At 42.3% G+C, this 22,888-nt stretch overlaps 1 protein-coding gene across 10 annotated transcripts in view; it reads right to left on the bottom strand.

Annotated features, from left to right (window-relative positions):
- The window catches only part of HnRNP-K (Heterogeneous nuclear ribonucleoprotein K), a 93,745-nt gene that overhangs the window by 37,269 nt on the left and 33,588 nt on the right, over positions 1 to 22,888 (bottom strand). For 8 of the 10 annotated variants that reach the window (XM_076621218.1, XM_033346472.2, XM_076621219.1 and 5 more), the window contains 4 exons: positions 22,363 to 22,412; positions 7,788 to 7,903; positions 4,578 to 4,634; positions 916 to 959 (listed from right to left, as the gene is read on the bottom strand). In XM_076621218.1, coding sequence (XP_076477333.1) covers positions 916 to 959; positions 4,578 to 4,634; positions 7,788 to 7,898 — 212 coding nt within the window. In that variant the 5' untranslated portion in view covers positions 7,899 to 7,903; positions 22,363 to 22,412. The remainder of the gene's footprint in view (positions 1 to 915; positions 960 to 4,577; positions 4,635 to 7,787; positions 7,904 to 22,362; positions 22,413 to 22,888) is intronic. The other 2 variants (XM_076621217.1, XM_076621216.1) reach the window with 1 other exon arrangement.

Genomic DNA, 22,888 nt, shown 5'->3' with positions numbered 1-22,888 from the left:
TCGCAGAAGCAGGACAAACTTTTAGCTAGAGAATCTGTTATTCCTCTAATACCGTTTGTACGCGCTAAGAACGCATTTGCTCTGGATGTTCTTCTATCGTTTGTAATGTCGCAACTCTCGGTGGCTAGTAGGTATCAATACAGAATTCCTAACGAGAACGAAGGAGAAGGAAGACGGACAGAAGCGGCAAGGCTAACAAAGAAGCAAGAAGCGCGAGGAGTACTGCTCCCTCCCCTCTCGATGGACCTTCAATTTACTCTGCTTGATCGCAACAACGAAAGCTTCGAAGGCTACCGTGGATGCAAAGACAGAAAGAGACAGACGTAGTAGAATTCAGGATACGAAGACAGAGGAGGAATATCTAAATGGGATGGAAAAGGACGGAGGACATGCAACCGCAGGTGATGGCAGGTGCAGTCACGAGAAACGTGTGCTCGGTTTATCGCGCGTGTTCCTCGTTCGAAAGCTCGCGCAGACTCGGCTCTTCGCTCTTGGGCGATGAATCATCGCGCAACGATGTCGGAGACGCTGGTCGAGGACACGTACAAGGCTGAGAGAGGAGCAGACAAGGAGACGAACGAAGAAGGAACGAACGGATACAGGCGATTCGGACAAAAAGGCAGAGGCGAGAAAGAAGGGTAAAAGAGATACTGGTACACTAAAGACTGTGTAGTAGAGAAACGTGGACAAAGAGTATTACAGAGAAAGAAGAAAGGAAAGAAAGAAGTAGAAAGTGATGGTGAAAAAAGACAGACAGACAGACAAGCAGAAAAGAAAAGAATCATCAACAGAGAGAACGTCGTTGTCGTTCGACTTTAAAAACAGCACAGCGATCCACGTGTCGCTGTCATTTAGGTATTTTTGTAATTAGAGACAAAGAAAAATAAGACATTAAGTAGTGGTGTTGGTCATTACCGTTCGGGTCCGGGGCAATCGGGTACAATGATTGAGGCTTTGTACTGTCGGGCCGTGGTGGTTGGTGGTTGGTTCATTGGTGGTTGGTTGGTGGTTGTTGTCGATTGTTGGTAGGGTGGTCCATTTGCCGATCGAGTCAGGGTCCGTCGTTCCGGGCAGGGCAACGGCAGGGCAACGGCAGGGCAACACCAGGGGGGCAACGCCGGGGTTGGGGCGGGGCCAGGGCACAAATCATCAACCAAGTTAGACATCACGTCTTTCACGGCTGGATTAATTTTCGCGGCTTAATCTTCTAACCCCTTGTCTCTTTCCATTCTACTTTACGGGTTGCGTGAATTGTTCGTGCAACCCCCATTCCACCCCGAAATTCTGTTTTTCCCCGTGACTATTACGATTGCTTCCTTTTTCGAGTCGCGCGATCGATCGGAGAAATATTTGCAAGGTACAATGTGTGGTATTATATGTTCTATTAACGTACGTTTCTCGTAAACTCTGCTAGTGAAACACTCGTTGGAAATGGCGACGGTCCGATGAAAATTCTAGCCACGCTAATGGAGAATGAAATCGGTAAGAAAAATGATTTACAAGTGACTGTGAGGACGCTCTTGCCGTCTTCGACGGAAAACACAAGAAAATACAACCCCATTGTCCGCAGCGGATCAACGCCCATTATTTCCACGTTGCTGTAAATATTCTGAAAACGGCATTCATTGCCATACCTCACCCCCTTCCCCTTCCCATCGTTCTTTCCCTCTTTCAGCAGTTAATTGACGCCGGCTGAACCTCGAGGCCGATTCTCGCGGCATTTCAATTGCTAACGAAGTCGCTTAAGCGTGGCTAATTAGAGGAAGTTTTAATAATTAACATGCAATTTCGCGAAGAACTCCGGTCTTCCTCCTTTGAGCTCTATAAGCCACCACGTACTCGAATTATGAATCGGCTGGTCGGCGTGTTTTATCACGATCGTGACAAGTGTTAATCCCTTGACTGGAGATTAGTCGTTTTCTCTGACGAATTTAATCCAGCCCTAGGCGACAGGACATTCTCTGATTATTCATCAACCCTTTGCATAACTTCGTTTGTACACTAAACTTTAATGAGAAGCAAGCTTCGTCTTCTTATCGTACCTACTAAACTAAGCGTGTCACGCTTCCGACTTTCGTCCAATCTTCTTCGTTTAATGGACTTTAAAAAAGAAGATTCCTAACCCACTAGTGGGGCGAAAGTACCACCCAATGAAACGATCGCTTGCAAATATTTCTCCGTCCACGCCAACTTGGCGAAATTTTTCTCCTCGAGGTCCTCGTCGACCAGCTTCAACCGGCCGACGTAGTTCGAGCATAAGATTCCCTCGTTCGTTTTAAACGAGGGATACACGCTGCAGGGAACTCGTCGCGAAAGGGGACGCAACCAGCGGCGCAACATCGAGCGGACGGTAAAAATGTTCCCCGGCGAAACACGATTATCCCCCGAGATTTTTCTTTCTCTCGCTCCTCGGATTATATACCTCCTGGCCTTCCACCTTTCGGGTCACGCAGAAAGCCGCGTCATCTACGAAACTCGACGAACACGCGAGCTCAGAAGCGAACGAACCGCCTCTGGCACGATTGTACGTACGACCAGGGACAAGATCGAGTGGGGATGGCTGGTTCGCGGTTGGTTAATTTCGCGTTTACTTCATTGCCGCTCAGAATTATTTACTAAGATGACGTTTTTTTATGGGCTGCTCGTTCGATTCTTTCGAGCAAAACGAATACGACGACTGAGAAGCTTCGTGTGCGTTCCTACGAGATACTGGATAAAACTGCAACTAACGAGAGATAAGCAGTTAAGCAATAATTAAGAGTTTCTTACAGATTCCTCCGTGGTCGTTCGCTACATTCTTTGTCCGTTCTTGAAGAGATAAACCAACATGCATAATTCTCAGGTCCCGACTTTTAAATCGATCGAACGCATTCGCTGTGTCGAATCCACTCTATTTTGTCCCTGAGTCTGCGAGTTCTCAACGTTTTCACGTTTTATCGTGTGAAACTGATTCGCTGGTATTGGTTGCTCTTCGTATTTAAAAAGGCACGCGCAAAGACATACTAATGAATCGTGTATACGACGACGGTTTGCTCGATTTTTACAGATCGTTCGTTCGGACCTATTCGCTCGATAAGAATGATCGAAACGCGAGCTTCAAGTACGACGATATTCAAGCTCTCGTTTAACTGCTGCTTCGCGCGAAAACCAGCAACCTACCGTACGAACGATCGCTGCAAACGCTTGCAATCGTTGTGATTTCGTTATCTGCGATTCGTGAAACTGTTGAGGGGCTGGCTTCTTCGATTTATCGCGCGCTATGCAACACTAAGTTGCGAACCTTTGCTTCGTCGTGTCCCTCCGATGTTCTGGTTCGTGCGGGGTGAGTCTCGTCGGCGTCTCAAGGTCGGTGGAAAAAACACCGAGGCGAACAATCGGTGTTGCGCAAGAAATCGATCGAGAAACTCGTGAGTGTAATGCCTGTTACGTGCTCGACCGAACCGAACGATCGTGGGTCGTAATTAACAGATTGAAATTCAAATTTAGATATGAAAATAATCCTGCTCAAATAAATTATTATACGAGCAATTAAACTACCAATCGTATTTTACTTTTGCTTGGGAATTCTAGCGGATCGCCAACAGAGTTGAGTTTAGTTTTGAAATAAGCTTTCGAATGAGATTTACACCGTATTGCAATGTATTCGTTCCGATTCATTAGTACCGTTAATTAATCCTTTCGAGATGAGATCGAAAGGGTTGGATCAGAAGGCGTGTGCAACAGGCTTTACTCGAGTCGCATCTTTAATCGATCGTTCAGGGTCGGCTGCGGTTTCACGCCCACGCGCTTTTCTCGGACCACGAGACGCGCAAAGTCGTTTTCCAAAAACGGTCGAGAACAGGGAAACAAATGATCGTGTCGGTCAAGCGAACGCAAATTTTGCGGGAAACGAAGGGAACTTTCCAGTTGAAGAAATAAAATGCGTGATGAAGATATTTCGTACGTGTGTGTGTATGTATGTATATACTGCATATCTTTTCTGTCGTATGTGTTAAAAAGGAACGGTTCCAAAGCCTTCTAAACAAAATAATAATAATGATAATGATAATAATAACAGTCTGCTAGATTGGCTAATAAAAAACGGGCTGCTACGCTCGAGAAAAAGAGACAGAGAGAGAAAGAGAGAGAGAGAGAGAAAACGCTGTACCTCGGAGCTAACACGATTCTCGTTTGCACACACGTTGCAGAAATACACTCATCGGAGCCTCCCTAAACATTCCAGCTAATCGGAGAACTCGATCGATCGACGATAGTCACATGGTCGCCTCTAGAACTTCGCACGAGAGATTAGTTAACGAGAACGGAGCAAGAAGCTCGTGAAAATACGATGATTCTCCGCCGAAAATCAAACATTTGATTAACTAAGACTATCCGAAATTATATATCCGCCACGGTTATTTCTTCGTTGAAAATTCGTTCTCACGATCTTCTTGTCTAACATCTTATCTCTTTTCTTTCCAATCGTTTACTCGGCTTCTTCTGTCTCTCGTACTTGTCCCCCGAAACACGGACGAACGATAGAGAGAACAAGATCGAGGGGAACGGAATCGACGGAAACGGAAGAAGCAACGGCTTACCTGACTTCTCAGTTTGGTGATATTCTGGCCACCTTTGCCGATTATCGAACCGGCTACCTGTAACATACAATCGTTTCTTCCATAAGAACTGTCCTTTTAATTCGATATCAAAGCGAAGAATCTCTCGAAAAAATATACTTCGAGCTACCTTCTGTCAATATTTAATACAGATCGATCCTGCAATATAATCCTGTAATATTGCAATATCGACCACGTACGATCAGCAACATAGCCAATGGCCACAAGTATCGACTACATTATCGATCGTGTACGGGCACGTTTTTACGCGACCAATTCTTTCGTGGAATCTCGCGTCAAATAAAATCGAGTATGCTGACTCAAGTTCTCGGCCTCGACACACAGCTACGGGGGATGGAGCAGACGCATGCTCCAATTTCGTTCGTCTCGCGCGATTTTTGTGGGAACGGCCGCGAATCGAACCACGGAGAAGGTCGATCGTTTCTTGATCGGTTGAATGCGCGCCGCTGGCCACGTTCCAGCGATTAACGACGATAAGTTACAACCGCGAGCCGATTGCAACACAGCACGGGCGGAAAACGCAGCGCGCGATAATTACGTTCTCTCCGCGATGGTGAATGAGATCACTCTCGAAAGGAGCGATCCATCGATCGACCCTGACACCGACAGCCGTTTTCGCGGAGTCTTCGATCGCGTGTCTCGGTCGGGCCGCAATCGACATTGTACTCGATCGTTGGTGCGCGACCGATCTCGAGCCGCGATCGAACACAACGAGAACGAAATCGACCTGACTGCCGGTGAAATTGACAGGAGATAAATGCAGTCACCAAATGAGCTGCTCCTTTGTACCTCGATCCCCTGCTGGGATGCACGTTTCCCCTTTCTTCGAGATGCAATCTCGGTTTATTAAGACGCGAGATATTGCACGGTGAATTTCGATATGGAACGTGATATTCAACATAGTTTCCTTTTATGTCTCTCTGTTGTGTGTCAAGACTTTTTCTTCCGACTAGTCACAAAGCTTAATATCATTTAAAACGACGATATTTCGAAAACAAATGACCAAGAAACGTAGAATTGAAGCAATCGTGAATTTTCGTGTTAAAGAAATACAGGATGGTTGGTATACTGGTGGTAAAAGCGGAAAGCGGGTGATTCTACGCGAAAAAAGAAGTCGAAAATATAGAATAACAATTTTTCGTTTGAGGCTTTGTTTTCGAGAAAATCGAGAAAATCGACTCGGTACGCGTGCGGTACGTTATAACGGATATCACTGTAGATCGTTGTCTCGATGGAAAAATTAAAAAAAAAAATTTTTTATTCTATGTTTTCGACTTCTCTTTTCGCGTAGAATCACCACCTTTCCGCTTGTACCACCAGTTACCAACCATCCTGTATACAAGTAGAAATTTTTAAGTGTTTTAACGATTAACTTAATATTAGATATATTTGCAAGCAAAGTAGTGAAAAATATTTGGTCGTTCTCACTTACACCAAACGTACCTTTTAAGCTTTTTATAAGGAATTCTAAGATTGCAAACGTCTCAGATATTCCGGAAAGAATTTCAAAATTTCCGTCTAACTGCGAGGTATCCCGTCAAGATTTCGTGAATTTTCCCGGAGGAAAGAAAGCGGAAGGAAATCCGATAGCGGTTCGCCGAGCGCAGCGACAATGACCGGAAGAACTCAGCGTTCCGCGATTGCGAACGTGCCGACACCAAGTTACAACACGGTATGGCAAGCCGCTTTTACTTCGCCAACGATGTGTACGCGATCGCGAACAGACCGCTGGAAAATTGTACACGTGGGAAAATAAAACTTGGCAACATCCAGATGCATCGCCGAGCCTTATCTGGTCGTAAGAAACACGGCTGCAAAGACGTATCTTACGCGATCTTATTTGGAAATTCAACTGTGAAGAATATTTGGCGGAAAAGCGTATTGTTCTCAACCGCATTGCATACTTTTCATTTGTCGCAGTGAAAGGTAAAAGTGAAAGTTTCTTCTAAAATAATTTCTTTCCAATCCTCGTTACAAACGTTGTCGCCACTTTCGAGATTCTCCTTCCTTCTTCCCTTCCTCCTATTTTCATGACAGTGTATTTCTTTTTATCCGAGATGTATTCTGAAGTTTAATTACGAGCGTCCATATCTTTCCCACTGTTACGAATGCATAGTCTCTTGGATTATTTGGTAATTCTATTTATATTACATCAGCGTAATAAAAATTCATGTATACTACGAAAATGAATTCAATCTGCAATTACTGCTTAACGAAGACACGAATACTTTTCTACTTCGCAATAGCGACGGATTTATAATAAACCGACGGGAAAATCAACACTAGTACTACAACACCTGTCAAAATGACTGGTTTTTATAATTTTATTTGAAAATTTCCACTTCGTGTTACATTTTCTTCCTGCAGTGATGCAATGACCTATGTAGCGACAACTAAAGGAACGATACAATAAATTTTACTTTCTTGCTATTCATTCAAAATCAAAATAATTTTGTATCGTGGCTATATACAGTGTCTAAATGACTGGTACATGTTAAAGCGTAAAAGAGTCCTACAATTTGTCTACCGATCCCGAATTAACCAGTTTCCTCGTTTTGTACAACTTTTTATACGTTTTTAGAATTTTTACTACGTATCGTTCGATATGAAGGTATCAATTATCAGAAAAATTCCGGATCGATCATGATGCTGACGCTAGAACATACCAGTCAAAATGACTGCTTTTTACCATTTTATAAATGTGCCAACCCTCATGCAGAGATCATAGTCGCAAGTGGATTAACAATATCAAAAATGTACTACATAACATGGAATCCCTTTTGTAAAAAAAAGTAATAAATCGATAAATATAAAAATATGTAATTATTACGTATTTTTTAAAAACCAGTCATTTCGACCGATTTCGGTAGAAATAGCTTCGCTTTAACTGTCGGTGATTCTACTGTTAATTATACGTCGATATCGCTTAAAGACGATGGCCTTCGAAATTTTGTCGAAATCAGAAATTTGAAAGTACTCAAAGCGAAGTCTCTTTAAAAAAGTAGAAAGTACATTACGTAGTTTCTCTCGACTATTTACGTAATCGTTCGCTTCGATTCGCGGATACTAAAATATCGACTTTCATAGAAGATCGGATGATCGATTCATCGACTCAGGTTCGACTTGAAAACTGGTTTCGCAAGATGCGATTTGAAACCGGTAAAATCTTACCTTGCTGGGGATCAGAAGACGAAGCTCATCGTCACCCTGTCTGTAACGCTTGTGAGGACTTGTCGGTCCCCCTGAACCTGTCATAGTGCCCGCATCAGCTTCTCTCTTCATTATTTCTGCAACAAAAATATCGATCGACTGTTTAGTACATCACCATTGCGTTATAAATTGTCATACATACGCAAAACAATTGATCGTACCACGAATAAGTTTTCGAAAAATTCATTTTTCCGATATTAATCGTAAAAGCATGTGCTTACGAAACATAAACAGGCTGAAAAAGCAGAAGATTACAACGTCGAATGCTAATTGTACACTGAATATTTCAATATCTCGAGTTAAAACGTAGAAATCCTTATCGCGATTGAAAGAAAAAAATCCTGTCGCAAAAAATTAAATATTAATCGGGGACAGAGTTTCACACAGTTTTAAAACCAACGTTGCAACGTTCGAAGCTAAGGAGTTAATTCTTACCTACTTATGGTGTGATTGCATTACCTTGGATAATATAACAAAAACTAGCGAAGCGATTCAAGACCGGACGTACGTCACGTGCCCGAATTCACCCCCCGACCGAGAGAAATCATGTTCCCCCTCGATTTTCAGCCACGCACGCGTTCCGGAAACAACAGCGGCGACGCGGACCGCAATTCGTAATAAACCTATAAACATGCTTCGTATTCGCGTAACCGTTTGTTTGCGGGGGGCTGAACGCTATGTAATTCACTGTCCGTTAAATCGGCTCGGTCGGTTTAATGACGTGGATAGCACGGGAAATCGATGTAACTCGGACACATTCGCGATTAAACGACCAAACTATCCCTGAATTTGTTCCACGTTCGTCAACCTTGAACAGTTGGACGTAACAGGTTCGCTGTATAGGTAGTTTCCGCGTGTGCAACGTACCTGGTATTCCTCGTTAAGTAGACCAAAGACCACGATTACGTTAATGTTTTATTTATATACACGCATTTTTTTTTCTTCTTTTAATTTATGTTATTCGCTATTCCTCAGCAATGCGATTATAAAAAGCTATTCCACGGATTTATAACATATTTCTCCTTCTGTCGATATCTCACAATTCTTTAATGTTTAAAAAAGTTGAAGTATTTGTATCGTTATGATTGACCCGTAGCTTTTTCAGATCATCGCTATCTTTATTGTTTTTCTGATTTACTTAACAGGCCTCTATAACGTATCTATTATCGTAATGCGTACATTTTTTCTACGTTATTTTCCGACACAGTTTTGCGTCATATAGTATAGTGAATAATTAATCATTCCACATAATTCACGATGCGACAGAGAATAAATGTATTTCAGAAATAAGACGAGGAAACAAGTGGCAAGACAGAAACTTCTCACACCGATCAAAGTATGCGAAAATCTCGCACAAAAACACGGATCAGTTACAACGGATTTATATCGCGACCAGCGCTATTAATTCGGCCAAAGCAAACGATATTTCCTTTCCGCGTGCCGTGGAATGCTTGAAGCGCGCGAGTCCCTGAGTCACCGAGATTCATGACGCGATTAGGGCTTCGAAATTGCTTGCTTCCGATCGCCGCGAGCGTCGTATTACCGGCGATAAACCAGAAAAATCTCGCAATTCTGGCAATCGAGAGTACGTCAGATTTCTGTCGCTGGCAAACGAAATTCCTTCTGCCTCCGTGGAATTAGCTTCTTTGGCTATGAAATAATAAAACTCGCGAGAATCGAGCGGAACAGTGATATCGAATGAAAGTAGGTCTTCTTCTTTGTCTTGCGTTTTAAAGAAATGCGAAGGCACAAGGAGAAGTTCAAGAACGTAGCATGGGACGAGGACGATAAAAACAGAATACGTAGAACGAAAGGCGAGACTAGTTCCAAAGTTGAAGAATAATAAAGTTTTGCATAGTCTCTCTTCTGCTTATCGATGCCAAGCATACTTTAATAAAAGTCAACGCCGTATGACATCATACAGAGATGTTTGACTGTGCTCATCCTCTTTGCTGGCAAATTCCAAAAAATATGACGAATTTCAGATATGTTATCGAGTTGCGCGCATCGATTTCCACGAAATGTATTTCAGCATAGACAGCGAATATATCTCCGCAAAATATCATAACCTCGCGACGATACTATCGTATAAAACATATGAAACTCTATATCGATAATGCGTTGTATTGCACAGTTTTAGTAAATAATGCTATACACTTTCTATCGAAAAGCAAACTCGTGCATTCTACTATTCACAGAAAATAATTGAAACGAACAAACCGAAATCGTCATAAGTCGCCATTTTTACGACGAACACAGTGTGGAAATTGAAAAAAAAAGCGAAGAAACGTCGGGAGAAGGAACGAATGGACAGGACGAATCGATAGTCGACCGGTCGACACGCGACGTTAATAATTTACCGGGGCGATTCGTAGGCGAAGGGTGACCAGCGGCCCGTGCGCGCGATTCGTCGTTTCGATTTCATTGCGGTGATGGGAAGAGACGACGGGAAAAGCGCAAAAGGAACAGGAGGCGGTGGCGTTCGTTCGCGGCTCGTTAAAGAATCACGAGGCACGAAACCTGCGTCACGGAAACCGGCTTGAGCAACAGAATACGCAATCGTTAACGATCGCATCGTTAAAGAACACTAACGGACCTTTCAATTTTGTATATCGTGGAACGTTAACGACAGTGACGTTGCACACTGTTGACAATTTCCAAAAATAAAGCTCATGTTTCGGGTTTAATCCGACTGACGATTTTCCAAGCAGGAAACATGCATTCAAGTGACTATTGATTATACGGGACTGCGGATAAATATCGTGATCGATGCGACTACAAATAGAGAAGCGTTCGTCGAAAATAACAATTTCAAAACCGACGACGTGACTAAAAACCACGAACGATTTTGAAAAGCTACGGACTTTGAGCAGATGTAACGATTTCGAAAGCAAAGAGACGTAGAAGATTAAAAAATTACCTGGCTGAAAGGATCCGCAACGATAGGCTCGCGAGATTCATGTTTCGTAACTAATAAATTATTTAATAAACCGATTTCTCGATAGAAATGCATATAAGCCGATTGTAAATTTCTTACTTTGCTATAAATGAAGTTGCAAATATGTATCTGAATCGAGGAAATCGTAGGTCCGATCGGAGTTAAAAATTGCGATGGTATTGAACAATTTGAACCAAGTCATTCGATGAGATTAAAATACTCCAGGGAACGCTGGCACTTTGTTTCCTTTCTTTATATTTTCCAGCGTGTTCGAGGAATGATGAATATTAATGTCTGCGATTCTTCGCGGCGAATTCGTTCGCTTTGACAATGTTGTTTGCCAGCCACGGTCCCGTTGTCGTGTGAATTTTTCGTTAAAAACACGGAGGCAATTTCCTGCGCTGTCGAACAGCCGGAAACATTTTCGTCCACGCGATAACTCGATCAATTCCCGCCGTCTCGCGTGATGCATTCGATCTCGACGAGCCATTCGATCAAACGATTTCAATCCCCTTCGTGGAAACGATCGGAAAAGAACGCGAGTATGAAATATCGCTGTTGGTTCTCTTTAAGGAACACTCGTGTATCTCCTACTGTGAATTTTTCCTAAATGGAACGACTTTTAAGCTGCCCGTTAACATGAAAGTCGCGAGGAAATACACGGCACTGGAGTTACGTGGTGTGACCGATCATGGACCGCTCGTTTCTCCTAACTACAAGATTTATTTTTACTAGCGCCATCGTGTTTTCAACAAACAAGCAGCGTGCGTGACCAGACCGTGTCGTGACACGAACTCGAAAAGACCTCCTACGCTTCTGGTCGTCCGACCATTATCGTAAGGGTGGAACAGGGGGTGGATCAGTCGATCGTTGTGCACGAGGGGCCAAGCGAATGATAAAATAATGGGTCGTGGGTAATTTCCACGTAACGCGTCGATTCCGAAGCACGTTTGAATTTGCCAACATATTTTTCAAATAAAAAATATACGAATTAATTCGAGAAAAAAGAAAATAAATTAAGTTTAATAAATGCCGGTATCTATCTCGCTTTACGATCACAGTGTGTATTCGATAGAAGAGAAAGTCGATTACACGCAGTGCCAATCGATACAATATTTATCAATTATTCAGCAAAAACTCGGTTTATCGGCCTCATTTTAGCGACACGTGCCGTCCGCTCGACCATGGAAAGCCAAAAAGAAAGAATAAAGGGGAAAAAGACAGAGAGGGAAAGAACGTGAAGAGAAAGGGATGAGAAGGGGCGCCATAGAGTCTGCAACGAGGGTAGCGTGAGGCGCCGAAGAGTCCACTGCCGGCAGCACTGCATCGACTAACTAGTCCATAACCAGTCCGCACGCCACTCCAAAGGGTTGCTGGTCTGATATATAGGGGCACAGGATGGAGGGCATCAAAGCCAGGTCGAAGGGGAGACCGCAATTAGGAACTGGGAGCAGCTTAAACTCGCTAAACCTGACGCGGGAATTTGAACTTGATGAACTTTCGACGGGTCTATGAAACGCAACCGCATGTATAGCATAATATCTGCGATTTATACAGGGTGAAGTGAAAGTGATGTGTAACCCTGAGTTTAGATTCTTGTGAGAGGGAATTATCAGAGTTTTACCCGCCAACTTGAAGTTTCAAACTGTTTGATACATTTTCAGTACGGATGTACCGTAAATTGTAGCACAAGCTGAAAAGGATGCGGTTTCGCGAAACCACACGTGTTACGCAAAAGTAAATTGAACAATGTAAAATGACAAATTCTCGATATTTTATTTTTTCTGATTTTTATTTCTCTAGTTAAATTACAAATTATTGAAAATTCTCGTTCCCTTTCGTGTCAAATAAATTGTTACTTGTCGTATTAAAGAAACATGAACCGATGATAACGCGTGCCGAGCTTTCACTTTTTCAAACGAATATGATATTTTGCCTGAAGGTAATTATACTTTCGTTGTTTGAACGAAGCAACTATTTCACGCAAACCCGCAAATATCAGCCAACGAATCCTCGTTGCAAGTCAAACGCACCTGTATTTAATCTCTTCAGCACGAGCGTTGACCGCAGTCGACGTACATCGAATAAGTATGTAAATCATCTGGACAGAAGGTACGAAAGATAAAAAATCATTATATAATGAAATTTTGAGAAAACACGGCATAATTTTTATCATTATTTTTGTTATTACTTAAAATATTATTCCACGTTTTCCGTAATGTGTTATTCCAAACGACTGCCACGATTCGCGTTATTCTATTCATCGGAAGAAGCGCTCTGCAATCGTTCTATAAATTCAATAGAATAAACGAACGACGATTATATAGGTCAAACGCAAAGAATCGATTTCTCAAACGAACTTCGTTCGTGCGCCGGGATGCTTCGAGAAACGAAGTCAAGTGGATCGATAGTCAAAGGAATAGGTGGAAAGGGAAGGGGCAATATTATTAAATCAGAACAGAACCGAAATATTCCAATTTCCGCGAAAGTTGCACGATAGTGGCGTTCAAGAGGAAGGAGAATCCATGGTACGCGCGGATCGAGAGCCGTCTCTTGTCGCGGTAATTGCACTCCTAGTAGTTACGCGGTCCAAGTAATTATTTCGACGTGGCGTAGACGACGGATATCCGAGATAATTGCAGCCAGCGCGACAATGATATCGCGCCCCAAAATTGCTCGGTGCCAGTAAAATATGATGTTTGCATGTCGTGCTTCTCTCCCGCTTTCTCCGTCTTCCTGGCGAACCTTGTGTGCCACGGAACCACCCTCCGGCAGATGCTAACAGCCTGATAACCGGCTGTCCTTTTTTCAGCTTTTTCGAACGTTACAACAGAACTACGAGAGACACGATTCGTTTGAATATTCGTGGAAACGGAATAGACTGGGAAAAGTAGGCTTGGAAACATTTTCAAACACGCCTAGTTTCCAAGCATTTTGTCGGAAGAAACGTTAAGGACTTCTGCACACCAGATGTTGACTCTGCAGGTTCGCATCCACTATGTAGCTAGTCTGAGACATAGATCTCTTCTCGGTGATGTTTATTACGTATGAGATTTCTTGGAACGAATTTCGAAAATGTGGATAGTATTACTATATCGAATGGGAAATAGAGAACAAGAAGAGGAAATAAGGAAAACAAGGTTGATCGTGGCTGGATTTATCGAATCGAAGTCGAAATGGGACGGCTCTTCTCACGATTCTATGCCGGCTTAACCGGGTCAACGAACAACAAGCGGGCGACATCGCACTAATGCCAATTAAACGAATAAACTTAATTGGTTACGTCGACCTGTTATTTATGTAACGAGAAAAAAAACTGAGTTTTGCTTTTAATCAACGAGATGAAAATACGCCATCGCTAAACTCAATTCTCGACTAAACGCTAGTTCCACCCGTAATTTATTTAAAGAAAAAACTACATCTTTCGTTGACTCTCGGTAAAGAGCCACGATTGCACGTTAACGTTGAAATAACCACGATTCCTCTCTTCCATGCGTTTACCTTGCCCGAGTGAACCAACTGTTAAACTTATTACCTTCTTCCCGATTTCCCTGACAATTTGCATCTTAGAGGAGAATAATTGCATGCTAATTTTCCTCGCAACCGCCGACATAAATTATCTATCCTCTTAAGGACCGCCAAAAATTCTCCCTCGAGCAGAATCCTCTGGCGCAATAAACCATGGAAATGCTTAAAACGACCGAATACCGGATACAAACGACGTCAACGACGTGCAAACCGACACTGTCCAAAAAAATCAAGGAAATGGGGGAAAAAGAGGAGTCGTGGAAAATGTGGCAATTACCAGCAGACTGTGGCCATATATTGAACACAGGAGGGACTATAAATTCAAGATGTCCCGACGAAAGAAACTTGTTTACCGTTTTTACCACAGTTCCTCGTCTGTCTCATCCACGTTTATCCACCTCCAAACCCTGGCAACGATTCCCACGGGATTTTCCTTGTAATTTGGTAAACCACTCTCTACCCGTTATATTTACTCTCAGTTGAGCCAACCTTGCCTCGCATGTCGAGAATATGTAATCTTGTTCATGTTATGAACTTCGTCCGACGTTAGTATCGTTTGTCGACACCGTAAAAATTGAACACGTTTATGTGCACTTTATAGATCGATAAACAAAGTCCAAATTCTTTTCACGCTATTAACGCTAGAATTACGGGAGTAATGAAACTGACTATTTCCTAATCGTTCGTAGAAATTTTGTAAATACATTCTTGGCAATCCTCCGCGATTCTTTTTACAAGTACACTGCCGGCTATAAATTATTAGGATAATTATTAAGGATATATTTAAAACACAGCTAATGCTTCCCGCTGCTTTTATATCATAATCGCTCCATTATAAATCTATTCCTTATCTGTATAATATAAATACACATTAATTTAATCGGGTCGTAGGTATTTTCTAGTAGAAAATAAAATAACATTCGTTAGAATGTTAGAGAAACGTTTGTTCGTGAATAGGTTTTAAATACCGTTAGTACATTCTCGTTGAATGATTTATATCCCAGAAATACAAGAATGCGAAGTGTTTCTGATTTGAAATCCGCATAATTTCATTGCAAATGATTCGATTTGTATCAAAATTATACGAGAGCCATTCCATCGACGTAAACCACTTTCTGATTGAACGTGCGAGATTCTCGCAAAGCGGATTGCGAGAAGAGAAGGAGAATAACAGGGAGACGCGTGTAATATTCGAAGTGGCGGACGAGGATCGAAGGGACGCTAGCAGGTGAGATTACCGGCTTCGGCTGAGACTAAACGGAGTTGGCTTAGAAATTCGACGCTTGACGTCACGCTTTCCATCGGCTTCTTTAAATAGAGTGATCAATGATATCGCTGATTGGACGGCTGAGTCTTTGCTCCAAATACCGGACGAACAGCTTGAGCTTTGCTCAGTGTGTATGAAAATGCATTACGGACGCAATTACGGGCGTGTATAAATTGGAAATTTGTCCACTCTTACGTGTCGAGTATTTCATATTACGTTGCATAAGAACGTGCGTCGGACAAAAGGAGAAATAAGAGAACGATGTGGGACGAGACAAAAAAGTGTTCGCTTGTCTAGCACGAACTCAATGAGAAAACATTTACATACTCGACGATAACAGAGTCACGTTGAATTTCATTCGTTTCGAGGAACTTAAAAATCCATTCAACGTCTGTTGCTTGGGGAGTTATGTCAGTGGTGATAAGAAATTACAGACTGCGCATTACCGCGTGTCTACGTATCTCGCATAGACGCCAACAGTGTCGTTTCTCTCTTTGCCGCTTATCGAATAACTCGTCAGAAACAAATAAAGTTCTGTCGATATTCGTTCGTTTGGATTCCCCGTCAAACAGAGAACAATCGAAGAGGAATCCATCGCCCTCGCAATTGTGTTTCTGCTTGCAAAGTAAACGGAGAAGATAGAGTGCAGAAATTTGTCGAGGTCAGAAATTTTACAGAAATGCTCGCTTAGAGCGACAAATGATAAAAGAACGGTCGAAAGGACGCAAGAACAAAAAAAAAAGAATGCTACGCGGAAGAATCGAGCAAATAGAAAAAGAGAGATCGAGGGACGATGGAAAACGTGCTAACAGCTGAAATCGGTCGAATCAACGGAATTTCTTGTTGGTTTCGAGGAAAGAGAATGGTTTAAAGCAGATCGGGAGAGGCATCGGGGACTCGCACTTTCCGAGCAAATACCGACAGTTATGTCAACAGACAGGCGCGTTAACGCTTGTTAAATGTTTGAGAACGTTTATGCAGCCAGGCAATAAAAGGCGAACCGGTTGTCGGTGCATCGGTGATAATGCAACGGAAGGCTACTGCGGCAAAAACAGACCTGGCACACGCGAACCAATCAAAAGACTCTGCGGGAGTTTTGCGCTGGAATCTGATCGATTTGCCCTCTTCCGATAAATGGAAATGAAAGAAAGAAGGTCGATGGACTGGCTGAGAAAAACCAGTTTGTCACAAGAGCCCAAAGATTCCTTTCACCCGACGAAGAATGAATCGAAAAGCCGGAAAAAAAAGACTTTGGACATTGCTATGTAGCTTGCCCTGGAGTTCTCGCTATTGTGGAAACGTGATTTCGTTGAATGAGTGAAGAATATCAGGAAAGAAAACGATAGAGGTGCAAATGATAATATTTGGCGTGGAGAGGTGCGAAAGAAGAATGTTTGGACGGAGCGTTTGAGATTATCGTGTAAACGAAAAATTGACGGCTACCAAAAGTTTGGAGTAGACGTGCAAATAGTTGTAAAAAGACAAAAATTGGAAATCAAGAGTCGGCAAACGAATCAAACTCTTTCGTCTTCGACGCAATACACCTACGTTACGTGATAGAGAAGAATTTGGATGAACGAATTCCACAATTAGACTACTACATCACCGGCATAAACGTTCGTTAATATCAATGTAGAAGAGACTATTCAACGTGTTAACGAGTCTTGGTTCAGCGAATCACTACAAGACAGGATTCGAGCAACTATGCTTTGTGAGGCCACCGTTAATTTCTACGACCAAGGGAAGACATCTCGCCGAGCTTTCATCCATTTATCGTAGTCGCGTATGAAGACGTTCGTTGAATAGTTCCCACACTTCCTCGCGCTCCGAAATTAGCCGACGCATTCACGAAATATCGCCCGTTTGCTCAAACGCGTTGTCGCGTCGTTCAATAATTTCCTAATTAAACGTAGAATATAGCAATTCTTGTATCGCAGAAAATCTGTATAGCGACTTCCATAAGAAGCTATCGCGATTCACGCAATTAAACATCTCTGAGCAAGATTTCTATTCATTTACTCGCGGAATAAACGCATCGATGATTACTGCGCGAAAAATGTAAAGCGAAAAAGAGAATTAGTTGCGTTAAAAGAGCACCATATGGGTTACAAATCTTTAAACAGATATAACGTAGAGAACAGAAAACAAATTTATTTTATTTGTAAGACAATATCCGATATATTCGATGCCTATAAGGACAATAATATAGACAATATCTATAAGGAAGCTAAAAAGAAATAAAAAGAACAAAAATATTTCTTAAAAATTTGATTAAACGTCTTAATTTCTTCCGCAGACGCGAAGTTCCGCTGGAGCCACTTTGTCGAGCGCATATCTTTCTCGTACGTATCACACGTAACCATAGAGTCAGTCATCGCCGCACGAATATTCGATACAGCCACTCCACGTCCTCGCGCAGATTATTCGTGTAAATGGGATTGTTCAGCGAGCCAGCAATTTACAACCGAGCGAGCAAGTAATCGCCGATTCCTTCCCGCTCCTTCCGATATCCTGGCTCACGTTCATCCTTTTCCCGGTTTGTACTAGCTGAGAAGGCCGGTCAGGATTATTTCGTACTTTCCTCCGTCCTACCGCTACAGCCAGAATCGATTATTTCTGAATGAAATATCGTGATTCGAGTAGCGGCATTCAACGAACCTAGTGTCTGTTTCACTCGACCAAGCGAATACAAGCTTCCAAGTGGGATTCACGAACTTTGAGAACACGTTTACCAACAGATTTCGCATTTAGCTGCTATTTCGTACGAGTTTGCGAATACTCGAAATCTTCGCGCAAACGATGATTCGTGTTAGTTAAAAATTCTCTTATTTAACGACGTGTACAAACAACAATCTTCCAAAGTTAAAACGTATATTTTCTTTTCTTTCCTCTCCTCTTTTTTGGGGAGGTGACGACTATTGGGAGAGAATTTTATCGATGAAATGACGAATCCGAGCACAGGGCAGATATATCGATGCGATCTCCGGTGACTTTGGTTAGAACTCCGATTATATATCGTTATCGAGGTTGAAATGTCATCTACGAAGCTAACGCAAACGGTATTATCGCGTCTCTAATCGCATGAGCACAAGGACGATGTAAGCAAACAGGTATATCTGTGTGTCGATGACGAAACATGGAAAAAAGCAGCGATCGATGATATAGACACGAGTGATTCAACGTTCACTGCACGGTAGAAGCAGCATTCTCTGAATAAATGAAAAATTCTTAGGTAATACACGACTAGATAAAGCTTACACCTGCAGAATGAATTATAGCACAAGAACGAAGGGAAGCTGAACGTTCACTATCTTCAACCTTCTGCAATGTCGTGTAACTTAGGAACTATATATTATCTTATTATTGCACTATTCTCTTAACGCCAGTCCATTTATTTGCGGCAATGGTTAATTTCTAGACTTCGTATTGAAATAAAAAGGCTACGATTAATTGTAATTTTTCTACTCGTGAGAAGAACGAACATAGCAATTGTAAAGGATAAAAGTAAAAAGCTTCCAAGATCTCAATGACATCGGATGAGCATCCACCTACTGTAACAATATACACAAATGGGGTACAAATCCTGACCGAATGTATAGGCCAAACTCTGTCATCAACAATGATGTCCAAGACAATCGAGGATGTGCACAATGGGGACGATCTTGAAAAATCTCAAGAAAAATTCCCCTGATGGAAGAATAGAATAGCATAAGAGAGGACAACGACACAAAAGCATCAAAATCTTTTTAAGAATTGACGAGTGCGTAGCCAGCGACTGCTACTCTAATTTTGTCCAGCTTCGCGATGAACTTCGAACAAAACAGAAATCGATATAGCCTGTAGAGTGCGCGTTTGACGACTTAATTATTTCCATGCGACAAGCGTCTGTAACGACGATTTTTCATCTGTCAGCATCCATCCACATTTCCTAGTTCGCGACGGTCCAGCTCCGAAATTAGACTCTATGAAACCGGACCAACCGGAAATTCGTTCCCTGGCATGATCGAGTCACGACTAACTGAGTGGAAATATTTGCAATAGACTAATACCTATTGGCATTAAAAGAGCCCGATTTTGTCATAAATTGTACAAGAAAGCAAAAGAAGACTAGTGAAAAATAAAATACATATATCGATGCGAAGTAAAAATCGTTTTATTTATTTGCAACGATCGTTGGAAGTCTGCCTCGAGTTACACAGAATTTGTTTGTAAAAAAACAGGAGATAAATAGACAATAAATAAATAACTAATTTCTTTGATGCTCTTCTTTATTCTCTGAGCAATGTTTGAAATTGCTTACTGTAAGAACTGCGTCAAAACACGATGTAGACATGACTGCGGTAGACATGACGCATTGACACGTCATAGATGCGGTAATTTGTGGACTCTGATGCATACTCCTTGCATGATTTCACGGTTTCGTTTTAAAAAAAACATCGCCGTTCTAACTGACGTTTCCTTTGGAATAATCTGTCTCAATGTCACGAAGGAAATCTAAAGAAATTAACGCGGCACAAAACACCGACATTTACGTAATTCTTGTCGCCTGTGTGCATCATGAAAAGGTGTGATACGGAATACTTCAAGTTTTCAATAGATAAAAATGCAAGACGTATCGTTACATCAAAGTAAAGACGCAATGCTTCAAAGACTCCAAGTTTCCACGTACTACGTAACAGCGTCTTGGTTTTATATCGTACAAAGATGTAGGCATAAAAAGACACAGTGCTACGATTTAAAGAACGTATAAGTTAACGTATGTAACTCTAAAGTAGGATACTCCAAAAATACTTTTACTCGAACGTGGTGTCTACATATTTTCGTAAAATTGTAATTTGTAATTGTAATTTTCGATTTCGTTGTTTTCGCACCGCCCGGTACTTTTACTTTCAACCTTAGTTACTTGTCTCAGAGGTAAGTCCGGCGCGGAAAAGGAGGCTAGCGACGAAGCACGATCACCGGAAACCTTTCAACGACGAAGCCGCCCTCGAAAAAGTTACGCTTTCGAGGGCAGGCGCGTTCCTCAGTTCCGTTGCCGAGAAAACCGCGCAGACTGTGTCGATGTCTCGAGTCGATGCACCTGAGATTACGTTAACGGTACGATCGATTTGTATAAACAACACCGCGAAACCATCGAGTACGCTACCGCTCGCGTTCTTTGACCCTGCGTCGAGAACCCTCGAACGCATAGCACGTCGAGAAGGGTCTTTTATCCGTACGCTAACCCTTCCCCTACCCGCGGCATTCCACGCTTAGCCTTAGACTCGAGAAAGAGGATCGGAAGAGAAGACGAAGCAAAGCTGCTACGAGCATGCTCTCGCTACCAAGGTGTAACGTCCTGGTACACCAGTCTGACCACTCTTCCGCTCCCTTTGCCCTCCATACCCTGCCTCCTTTCTTCTTCCTTGAGCCTTCGTTTCACCTCCTTCCAACTCGGCCGACTGTCTTCGCGAAACTTCAAAACTAGCGTTGTCGCTTAGCGAAACGTTTAGCGGATGTGTTTCACATCGAAGTACGTAACGTTTAATGTAAAATTTATCGCACGAACTCTTATCCACGATAAGTAGTAGATGAGAAAAGAAAATGAAGAAGATGTCGTTAACGCAATTTCTTGTCAATTTTACGACTATCTATGTAAATAACTAAATGGAATTTTCCAACTTGGCGATGTGTAACGAACCGGCACGCTCGTTAGCACAAAACAGTTGTCATCTCGAAACACGCAGATCTCTCCTCGATAGGTGTGTCAAAACGAAAACTACCGCGTTACAAAAATACCACGAGTGGGTTGAGCTCGCGGCCGATTTGAATTTCATTCAGCTCGACCTCGGTCACGTTTGTTTGCGTTCGCGTAGCACGAGAAATGGCCACGACGTAACAGGCCGTTCACGACTATTCACGAGGAACGAGTTTCCACGTCGAATCGGCCTGCCAGTCACTGACGAACCCTTTTGTGGTAGAACGTCTGATTCGTGCATGGAATTTCACGATTATTGCTTCGAGGCGTACTGCGTTTAGCTGTATCGCGAATACATAACAAATAGGAATATCAAACTAGTAGATAACGCGCAGGATGCAGCGTACAATCGGTTCTCTAAACTTAGACCAGTGATAAAACGTCTGCAACAAACCGCAAGTCTTTTATCGCTTTCTTAAACGGAATGTAAAATTCTAAATTCGCGTTCACTGCGCACATATTTTGTTTCACCATTATCGTTCCGTAATAATTCCTTAATAATGTTATTTGTAACCGCTACAAACAATAACGTTTCTATCTTTCATTTAAAGAATTCAATCGCGTTCGACTGTACCGATTTTCGAAATAAAAAGGAACGAACTAGAATAAAATGTTACACCCGATAAGATAATTTGCCCTCGTGATAAATTTTAGGATTAGACTCTGATGATTTGATCTCGAATAACTTGCCTACTCCGAACGAGGCTTATTTCAAGATCGTTATTCGGAATTAACAATCGTTCGTACAATGGAACGCAGTATTCAATCATAAAGAGTTCGTTTAATCGGACGTTCGTACAAGTCATCGACACAAACCTGCGCTGCAAAAGGGAGTGGAGAAAGAAGGACATGAAATGCAACCGATCCTCGTTCTTTTTCAGGCTAACCGTATACGGTTCCTGCTTATGACCGCATATAAATCGTCGACGACGATCTCTCGCGAGTTGAAACAGAACGAGGCCGGTCGTCGCCGATTGTCGTCACTGAATTCCTTCAGCCGCGTGTTTCGCATGCGAAATGAAGCGCGGTTGCATTCTTGCCGCGTCGATGCAAAACTGTTACTCACCAATAACGATGTTCGCCGCAGTTGCCTCCGGAATGGATCGGCAGTAAACCCTGCACAGACAAAAAAAGACAAGCGTCGTTTTAATCCACGTCCCTGTTGCTAGAACCCACTGTACGCGAATCAATTCCTTCAGCCTTCTCCTCTCCTTTTTTTCGCCGACTGCACCACACTACGTACGCGCGTTTAAGGCCTACAGTGATACAGGGTACTCGAGTTTGCGTTAAAATCGTACAGCTGTCGACAGAAATAAGATAGAGCGATGAGCAAGGTTAAAGTTAGAACGTTACGGAATAAGAGAAGAATAAGGAAAAGTATGACGAACGAGTTTTGAAAATCTATATCGAATTTGACGATTTTTAAGAAGATTGCCGTTTATCCGTCACGATGTATGGGTTTTGACAATGGCAACTCCGTTAAAAGATGTCGAAATTAATATAGATTTTCAAAACCTGTTCGTGACACGTTTCTCTATATTTTTCCCTTATTCTACTGCTACGTAATTTGGCCTTAACCTCGAGCAAAATTC

Source organism: Bombus vancouverensis, chromosome 9 (genome assembly GCF_051014615.1).
Source record: "Bombus vancouverensis nearcticus chromosome 9, iyBomVanc1_principal, whole genome shotgun sequence".
In the NCBI taxonomy this organism is placed as follows: domain Eukaryota; kingdom Metazoa; phylum Arthropoda; class Insecta; order Hymenoptera; family Apidae; genus Bombus; species Bombus vancouverensis.
Note: the sequence above shows the minus strand (reverse complement) of the source record. Positions and strands in the feature narration are given on the sequence as shown.